A 10585-nucleotide genomic window follows, 5' to 3' on the forward strand; every position below is an offset into this window, starting at 1 on the left:
GATGTTTAGGTGTGTGTACCTATTTATTGACCGATCAGAGAGTCGTGCTTTGTTAAAACTTGTGGGTTTGTTAAATGGCAATTATTTTAGGCCATGACAACATTAATTATATGGCTTAATTGAGCCTCATTATACTATTAAATTGTCATTTTCTTTTTATCCTCTAGAATTAATTTTAGGATTTATCAACTAGTTACGTGTAGTTCAGCTAGGAAATTTGAAATGATAATAATATATGTATGTGATTGTTGTCATCCATGGGGTGTCAGAGCAGCATAAAGAGGAAAATGACTTGGGTCCAATGGCATTAGAGCTTGACTTGATCATGCATGCTGCTGCACATGCCTTGAGGTACTACCCTTTATTGTTCTATTTACAGACGTTTGGTCCTAAAGATTTCAGTTAATTTCGATGTCCATGGTTCAGTGAACGTCTTAATTGAGGCAAATCAAAACATTAATAAAAAACCCATAAATAAATTTTAGTTCAATAATATTAAAATTGTCTTCACAACTATAAGGTTTTATCGCATTTTCTCTCTTTTTTTGTTTTTCTATGGAGGCCTAATTCTCTTTATCTGTTGTGATTGTCGGCCTTCTCTTGCCCCATTCAATAGATGGTGGCTTCGTTCTCACATCCAGAGTATAGATTTCCTCTCCAACTTTTGGGTGGAGTTGCAAATAGGTTCCTTTGGTTTTGTTCTGCAAGAATGGGCTTCGTGGTGAGGAATTTGACACTCCTGCTATTTGTTTAAGCAGTTCACCATCTCTATGGCAAGAGTTCTGCTTGGTTGTAATAGATTAGAGCTGTTTAGTGGTTTGTGTGGTAGCCTTGAACTCTCCAGTGTATTTGTAGGTCGATATATTTGAGACAGTCATGGTGCTACTAGTTTGACACCCAGAAGGGCAAAGCCAAAAAATTTGACACCCACAAGGGCAAAGCCAAAAATATTTTTTTTGAGGTGATTATTATTATATATAAAAGTTAATTTAAAAATAATTTACATTCATTGTCCATTATATTATATATTCAAAAATTATTATATAAAGTGCAATTAAACTATAATTTTTTTTAAGAGAGTCACTATTATAAAAATTTATTATATATATGGTGGGAAATATATATTTTAATATTTTACATTATTTTTTAATATAATAAAAAATATAAATTATTTTTAGAGGGGGCCGATAATTAAAGTAAAATGAAAAATTTTCTTCTTTTATATATAACTAGAGCTATATTTTCGCCTTCCCAAATTGTTGAGCTTTGTTTTTCTCTCCTTTTTTCTGTCTTGCGTGCATGGAAAGGCCAGGGACAATGACTTAACAAGGGAGTTTTTCTCCACTTTGTTTAGTCTTCATGGTTTGCTAGTAGAGAATCTCCATCTAGTGCTTCTCTTGGAAAAATGGTGGAAGGAGACGTCGGCGCTGCAAACCGTCCTCTTTGCAATGGTCTCGGATGTCCACTGAGCGGGTCGGATCCACCTAAACTAGGATTTCAACTGTTTTCGGGCTTAGGGCTTGAGTTTATGTTGTTGGGTTTTTGGACAGATGGGGGAACTTTATATTTTGCTAGGCCTTGGACCTGGTTTCTTTATTTTCATCACTGTTAAATCAACACCTCAATCTTTTCAGAAAAAAAAAAAAGGTCCATTAGAAGCTAATTATAAAAAAATAAAAATAAAAATAAAAATAGAAGGAAAAAGGGGTGTTAAAATTCTTGAGAAGTTGCAGGGGAAAATGTATATGATAAGGCCACCAACCAGCAGCAGGGAAGAAGGAACAAGTTGAGAAGCTTGGTTGTATCCAGGCAATTATGATGGAATAAGACAATATCCCATTTCACCACCATTCAAAAGTGTATAGATGGCGAGATGATTGACTTCTTCTATCTAAGTGATTTATTATTTTTTTGATTGGTTTAAAATTGAAACATGTTTGAAAATATTGATTCCTTTCTACTTATTAGTTGCTACAAAATCAATTTAATTCATATATAAATTGTTTTATATCTTTTTAATTGTATTTAGATTTAATTTTAATTATCCATACCATTTATTTATTTTCTTTTTCCATCCCTTCTTATCCAAATCTAAAATAAAAAAGTTTTCGTTTATTTTATGAAATATTTTCATATTTTTTAATATTTTGAACACTTACAAAATAAATTAACAAAAAACATGTATATACATAATATAAATATATTTTATTAATTTAATATTACAATTAAATAATATAAAAAATTTTAAAAAATTATTAAAAAATATTTTTTATAAGAAATATTTTTTATATAAAAATTATTTTCTAAAGAATAAATACATTTTCAAACAAGATTTACTTTAGTTGTTTATGAAGTTGGAATGTGGAACTAGTGTATTTAGCTCCAATCATGGGCCAATTTTGATTTGGAATTTGGGGTTCTAATATGTGGAACTAAGGTCATAAGCTGGATCAACATGGTTTGGTTTGGTTTATATCTGAATTAGGGTTGTTTTAATTTGGTCTGATTACAATTCAAATTTTGATTTAATTCAAAATCAGTGGAAATTATTTTTTTTTTAATTAAAAAATTATGTATTTTTACATGAAATTTATTGTGTCCTTTTAATTATAAAAGATAGTGAAAAATTATAAGCATTTATAAACAAATTAAAAAAAATTGAAAGATATGTATTGTTAATTATGTGATTCTTGTACATAAATATTTTAATTCCAAAGATAGAGAATAATTTCTCACAATTTTATGTGATTTATTCTCTATATTATAAAAAGAGTTTATTTTTTTTATGAAAAAGAAAATATTTAAATTTTTAATTTTAAAATAATTTTATATAAATACTATCATATAGTCAACTTAAATTACTATTTGAATTAATATATTATATAATATATTTTCTAACTATATCTTAACACCATAGTATTAAACATAAAGTAGATAAATATATATATATCTTTGAAGCACGTGCATTAAATAATTTGTAGGACAATTAATTTATTTATAATGCAAATGTAAATATTGAATATTAAATATAATTATCTATATTAAAATACTAATTTTAATGTTAGTTTATTCTATGAATAAAAATATTTATTAATTTTGAAATTATTATGTTTTAATTATATTATATTTTTACAAAAATTTATATGTTATAATTAATTTTACTATTAACATATATAATTAATTTAATTATTAGCTAAAATATAATAAAACAACATTATGTTATAATAATAAGGCTTTAAAATATGTGAATAAAATATTGCTTAAAATTCAAAATGACTAATTAATTTTGCATGACTAATGGTATTAAGTTAGTTCAAATTTTTTAAAAAATAATTTTAATTTAGTTAGATTTTAATATTTTTTAACAATTTAAAATTAATATTGCTTTCTTTGTATAATGAGATTGCATTAACTAAGTTAATTTAAAAGAGTGTTATTTATAAAATTATAAATTATGGATAATTTTAAAATTATACCTTTTGGCTTAGCGCATTACCATTTAAGAGACAACTTTTATTTTCAATAAATTAGTACCATAAGATTTTTTTGTTATCACATTATTCATACATTCATTAACAAAATGTCGATATGGCAATTTCTTATTTCAATTAATATTAATATATTGTCTGAATTTTGTTAATGGAGCATAAAACTTCAAGATATCAATTTTATAATGCTTATAATGACATATATTATCACCATTTAAGAGTTTAAAAATAAAAATAATATTATTATGAATAAAAATATCACGCCAATATGTAATTGAAAGCAAACTTCGTAATGAGTATTTTTTTTTATTTATTTAATAATTACTTCACTTATCTTCAAAATTGTAATGTTTTGAATTTAATCTTTAGTTGAAATTAAATTAATAAAAGATTTTATAACTTTTTAAAACAAAATTTCATAATTTAAGAGTACTTTAGACCATAAAAAGAATGTGATCTCATTTCACCATTATAAAAAAGTTAAAATTTTCTAATTTCTTGCAAATTTTCATGTTTGAGCACTAAGCCTCCAATTTTCCTCTCTATTAATGCCCTGCATGGTTACTAAAATTCCAGTACTAAATAACCGTATAAAATTTATTTTACTATTTTAGTTTGATTTTAATTCTTCTTTAAGAATCGAACTTAAGAGAGAGAAGCTCAGGGGCAATTCAAAATCTTGTTTGTCATCACAAAGCTTGTTAAGACAGAATTTTCATGCAAATGACATACGCTGCAGTTAATTTACAGAGACAATGGACAGGATACAGTATCAGGACTGAGATCCTGCGCTACCTGAAGAAGGTGTTCTATGTTGATATCAGGGTAGTGCTGCAAAAGCCTCAAGTTGGCTACAAAATCCCCGCTTAATAGCCTGCTTTTCACACATAACAACATTGCACAACAGATCCGCAAAAGCATATCCTGCAAATGATAGGTTTTGTTTGTCAGGATCACCTCAAGATAATTTTGGAATGAGCAAGTGTCAGTTATTACTATCAGTGTGTGTGTGTGTGTGCGTGCGCATGTGCGCACACATGCATGTGAGAGAGAGAGAGAGAGAGAGAGAGAGAGAGAGAGAGAGACCTGAACACCAGAAGGATTACTCAGAAGCAAATCCCAAATTCTTAAAATGGACTGGAATTTGAATTCTTGAGTAAGTAACAATGTGATCCACCTGAATGCATAGAATTGTGGCTTAACCTGGTCATTAGGTGAACAAGGTATAAGCCTCCATGTTCATTATTGAAATTAGCTCAATGCAACATATATCAATATGATGACTTTTGACCTATAAAAAATTTTAGCCTAACTTACGGCCAAGAAAAAAATAAAATAATCGTATTACTTGTGTAAATTACTCAAATGTATGTAAATTATGAAAGCAATATTTGGTATAGACTTACCTGTTGTAATTGTATTCAATTTAATTTACCTTGGTTGTGGACTCAAGATGCCGCCACAATTCCTCATCGTTTGCTTTCAGTAAGTCCATCAATCGGGAAAGTGTGGATAGGATACCAACTGGACTGTTATCCAACTGTTGACAAAAGTGATCCACCGAGTCACTCAGTAGTCTAACAAAACAAGAAAAACTATCTGCTTCTGCATTTGCCTGCATATTTGACAAGGTAATAAATAGTGTTATTCTCTGTTTAGGACAAATCCATAATATAATAGTTTCTTTTTAAACAACATATGCTTATGAGTGTTTAGACACTTCAAGCAAATGAGAATCAAAAGGATAAGGAGTATGTCTTACAGCATTCTGCTGATCAGTGTCAGTACTAAATACATAGAATATTGGCGCCAAGACCTCATTCATGCCTTGAACATAACGAATAGCAGGATTTAGCTTTGCAAATAGGAGAAGAATATTCCTCATTGCATCCTGTAGTTGAAAATACATCATAAAATTTAGTCTGGGAGAACCCAGTCATGTGTTACTACTACTACAGCTAGGCAAACACTACTAAGTTTCATCTAGTGGCTTAAAAAAAAAGGGAAAAGTACACTTTAATGCTCTGTGCTTGTGCCTTTTTTTTTAAAAAACATTTTTGCCTTGTTTTTTTCATGACAAATGGGTACTCTGTGCTTGTTGCCGTTTGTAGATTCGGTACATTTTTGCCTTATGGCATTTCTTTTGCCTGTTGCGTCAATTTTTTTCAATTAAAAAAATTCACCCTGTCAAAATGTGGATCAATTGAAATTTAATAAAAATAAATAAAAAGCAGCAGCAAAAATGGCAAGTCATGCCCATTTGTTGGACTGACATGCATCAGCTTACTCTGGCAACCAGCCAGTCCCCTTCTTCCTCAAAAAGAAGATTGTTCACTTCCCATCAGAATCCATTGCATAACTCAAAGCAATTTCCTCTGCATTTCATAGAGAGGCGCATAAATAGAGATTGAACCCACCTTTGTCTCCAAGCTACTTTGGAAACTGTATTGATGCACTTGGAGTTTCAACCACAGCTGATGAGCCACCAGACCACAATCCCAAATTCCTTAATTTTCTTCCCTCACACAACCATATTGAGCTCAACCTCTCATTACTTCCACTTCCACCAACGATCTCTCAACTCCGACACCTGTATATTTTCAATTACTCATCTCCTTCCCTAGGCCACTACCATTCTCCTTTCTCCTTGCAGGTTCGCTTTGTGTGTGCTTGTTTGGTTGCATATCTCTTTTGCCTTGAGAAATCAAAGATTTTTTTTTTCTTCAGCAGTGATGCTTCTATTCTCAGTGAAATTTCTTAGATAGGCTTTCTTTAATATCACAATCAATATATTTGCTGCTGCAGACTTTAGTGCCAAAATCCTTCCTTTTCTCTATTCTCCTCCTTGTTTTCCTCTTCATTTATAGTTGATAGCTTCAAAAACAATCACAAATTTCTTTTTCTTTCCTCATTCAGAGCTGCTTTAATTCAATGATAAGAATAGAATTAGTTAGAAGAGTCAACTAGTATGTTGGAGGGAAAAGTTGTTATGACGATTATTGAGATTGCAGTGGCCATCTGGGTGGGAATCTGAGTATAAAGGAGCTGGAGAAGCTCTTTGTAAGGCATTCCAAAACCCAAATCAATACAAAATACTTGTTTTCTCTCTTCTTCTATTCCTCCTTCCCTTTCTTTCTCTATTTCCCTCTCTAATTTCTATTCTTTTCCATGATTAAGAACCTGGTTACATGACAGTCTCATTTCTGACAGGGTGAATTTTTTAATTGAATCCATTTGTCACAAAAAAATAAGAAAAAAAGCATAACCACGGGGAATTAAATTGTACTTTCCCCTAAAAAACATGTAGATAAAGAAACTGCCATGAAGGACATTGAGAACTTCTGGCATGTCTTTCAGCTTGAACAAATACTCATTACCAGATGATAAGAATTACAAGAGAGGAGAAAAATAAGGGGAGCAAAATACATACCCTTTTTTTCCTACTGAATGATGAGTCTCCGGAAAAGAACTTAATATTTGGGTGTGTACGCTGCAAATCACGGTCAATCTGATCTGCAATCTCTGTATGCTGCAAACAACATGTTCATCATGATGACCAGTGGCTCCAGCTAAGTTTAAGGAGTTCCAGACACCTTAGAATGGAGAAGAGTTTTACCTGGAAGTACTGATGCCAAGCACTACTCTTACCAACACTCAAGGGGTGATCTTCATGAGAAACCCCATGTCTCTTAAGTGGTCCAGCAACATCACCTTCAACATTCAGCTCATCAGAATTCAATGCATCATCATTTACCCTATTGACCTCTGACTGTCTAAATTCAAGATTTTGGTTAGTGCATGGAAATGATTAAAGCACCAACCAAAAGGCACCTGATTGAATATGTGCTGTAAGAAATGAATCTGCAACTAAAATTCAGAAATCAGCTAATATGTGAATAGGGCATAGCAGTCAGCAACTTACAGGACTACATAGAAGTTCCTCTTTTAGCTTGGCATATTTTTGTCTATTCCCAGTCAGTTCCTTTTCCCACAAGTCACGGGAAGGAGACAAATAACCTAAGAGAAGCTGCCAGCAGTAAAAAAAAAATGTAGGATATTCAGGACTCATTCACAACAGAAAGTATTTAAAGATTAAAACTGAATTTAGTATTGGTTGTGATGAGCATATCTATGACCTTATATTTTATAACAATAGAGTAATTTTATTTTAACTTTTTTCTATCTCATAACCCATTCAATTGTCGCAATAATATATTCTCGTACAAACAAATAGGACCAGCAGTATGCCAAGTTGTTGTGACAAGGTGATGATGCTTGCAATTCTGTATTCATAATGCAAAGGAATTTAGGCTGTAACCTTGCCAACATATTATGTGCATCATAAATTTTCCCTTGGGCTATATTACATAACAAATCTCTAAGCAAAAAGTACAATAAAAACAAGAAATGAAGCTATGAATTATACTGACAAGAAACTCTGTTTTCCAAAAGCTATTCGTAATGTAAATGTTCTATACAAGAGGCACTCTTCGAACTATTAAAAAGATGAGATACAAGCTTTACGTTGCCTGTATACCAATCATAAACGTCCTCAGACAGAGGCTATTAGACTCATCCTTGTCTCCTTGTTTCTTGCAATCTCATTTTAATGACCAACAGCAATGTATGCATGGATATTTCATCTCGTCCAAATACTCAAAAGGTCAGCACAAGGCAAGAATATTGTTGAAATTATATTATTTGATTATCCAAAGCAGAAAAATTGAAATTTCAAAGTTGAACGATTTGACTATGAGGTATAGACTTTATCTCTGATTACATCTGAATTTAACAAAGAAGACCTTATGCAAGAGAATTCAGTCACTGTGCATGGAGAGGTCACACCAGTTAACAAAGGTCCTTAGCTCTTCAAGTGCTCATTGTTGGTGTAGAAATCTGGCACCTAACTTCAGTAATCCAGAGTTGAATACTATTTGCTTAAGCATATGTGAGCAGGTGACATACATTGAATCCCTTAACACTAGGCCTGTTGAGATCCCATAATCAATCTGATCTTGCTTAAACTAGGAGAAGAAAAAACATGGATATTGGGGATCCCAAACCCTTCTAACGACCAACGTTGTTTTTAAATTGTAGATCAACATCATGGTTCCACTACTGTCTTTGAAGATTACCCACTTATCACATTACCAAATTAAGTTTTGTTCTGTTATGATGCTTTCTATGTGTGTGTAACACTGTCATTACTAACAATCTTATTGAACAGCTCAGAGCCATTATAAAAGTTCACAATTACAAACACTATACAAAGCATTCATTTTTATTACAGTACAAATTCGACTAAAATTAACTGGTCAATTGCTGAATGAAATCTAAAATTTCTCCATTTACCAATATAAACAGCAGAGTTACATAATGCAAAACAGAATAACTAAGCAATAAAATCCTACCTTCCAAGTTGCTGCGCGCAAACCTCCTCCCTCAGGGATACCTGTATTAGCAATTCTCCTCAACTTTTCTAAATTTATTTCCCTCTGAGAAAGCTGACCAGAAACCCAAAAAAACCCAGCAAATAAGCAAAACCTTAACACTCTGTTTGGAAGGAGCTTTTAGAGTTGAGGTATGAATTTTTAAAGTAATTGGCATGTTAATGGCTTATTAGAAGTAGAATTTTTTATCTATGAAATTGATGAATTGGGAGATTTTGATATGTCTTACTTTACTTAAGAAAACCCATTAAAATCAACCACATTAAAGCAGAAAACAAAAGAGTTTCAATTACTCACCTCATGTTCAAGATCAGACCTTTTCTCGTCGGCGGCAATAACTTCCATCACCGAAACCTGTCCCGGTCCATCTTTTAAGGATCTTTTCGGGGCCTTAGCATCCTCTTTATCCATCATTTTGTCATTAATGCCAAAATCATCATCGAATTCACATTGGAATTCATAGTCACTTTCCTTAGCCACCTCGGCCCCATTGGGCTGAATAAACTCGAGCTCCTCTCCGGACTGAAAAACCAGGTCGTACCCTCCACTTTCATCTTCTCCCTTATCATCAAGACCCGCGATTAAGCTTCCAAGAGGGAAGACGCGGCGAGCTTTGTCAGGGAGCTTGAACTTGCCTTTGAGCATGGTGAGCGAGGTGGGATGAGTCAGTGGAGTTGAATCGGGTGAGTTGGACTTGTGGGTATGCCTGGTTTTTACATGGGAGTGTTTTGAGAGAAATGATAAAGAGAGTAGAGAATCTGTAGGAGGGTCATGACTCAGGCTTAAGAGGGTTGGGAAATCGATGTTTCTCTTCTGAGGAAGAGTGGTAGTTATTCACGGTTGAATGGCAGTTGGTACAGGAGACTAGGCTTTTGGGAACGGCCCTTCTGTTCTTGAACAAGAAGAAGCAGGATATCGGTTGTCCTAATCCAAATCGTAGCCCAACTCTGCAACAGAAACTTGTTATTGGAAGCAACAAAGCCCATTCCTGTCCTAATAATATATATATATATATATATATATATATCGTACCAACAATTATTTCATGGTATGAATTTTGATATATATTGCATGATTAACGTATCAAATGATTAATGTATCGATAATGATTAAGCATGATCAAATGAACAAAATTAATCGAGTGGAGGATGATTATTTAGTCAGACGGGTTAGAGTATTTAACATTTTTCTCGATTGGCACCCAATTTTTGAACTCATCTTAGGAAGAGATTAGTACAAGCAGGTATAAGAGAAGCAGGTGGGCTGGGCTGGGCCGAGAAGGGCTTGAACTATGGGATGGCTTCCCTATTTTAGACACCGCAGCAGTTAAAGGCCATTCCTTTAAACAAAGGGGGTCCGTCGAAAGACCAAGCCCAAAGACTTGAAATTAATTTGATTACAACTCAGGACCATTTATGCCTGTATATGTATATATGAATTAAAAAATATATTTTTTTAAGTAAGAAATCGGGGAAATGAGGACTCGAATTTGAATTTACCATGTAAGTAATATGTCTTCAGATACTAAACAAAATTAGGCCACACAAATTAAAATATATTTGGTAATAAGTAAAGTGTAAATTTTTCTTTTTAAAAAAAAGGAAAAAGCATGGGTGTACTTATATACATACACCTATCATCCCAATT

The 10585-nt window shown here is 32.4% G+C and overlaps 1 protein-coding gene across 2 annotated transcripts; it reads right to left on the reverse strand.

The window, feature by feature from the left end:
* Window positions 1-4148: 4148 nt before the first annotated feature.
* LOC110649586 (uncharacterized) lies at window positions 4149-9812 on the reverse strand. 2 transcript variants are annotated; one of them, XM_021804205.2, is made up of 9 exons: window positions 9236-9811; window positions 8900-8992; window positions 7411-7515; window positions 7105-7257; window positions 6919-7017; window positions 5251-5379; window positions 4924-5103; window positions 4575-4691; window positions 4149-4412 (listed from the first exon to the last, which is right to left on the reverse strand). In XM_021804205.2, exons 1-9 carry the CDS (start codon window positions 9581-9583, stop codon window positions 4233-4235), a joined length of 1404 nt encoding a protein of 467 aa, XP_021659897.2. In that variant the 5' UTR covers window positions 9584-9811; the 3' UTR covers window positions 4149-4232. The 2 variants fall into 2 exon arrangements, with proteins under 2 accessions (XP_021659897.2, XP_021659898.2); XM_021804206.2 differs by having other exon boundaries at window positions 4275-4412; window positions 4575-4665; window positions 9236-9812.
* Between the last annotated feature and the right edge of the window lie 773 nt (window positions 9813-10585).

Source organism: Hevea brasiliensis, chromosome 13 (genome assembly GCF_030052815.1).
Source record: "Hevea brasiliensis isolate MT/VB/25A 57/8 chromosome 13, ASM3005281v1, whole genome shotgun sequence".
Lineage (NCBI taxonomy): Eukaryota > Viridiplantae > Streptophyta > Magnoliopsida > Malpighiales > Euphorbiaceae > Hevea > Hevea brasiliensis.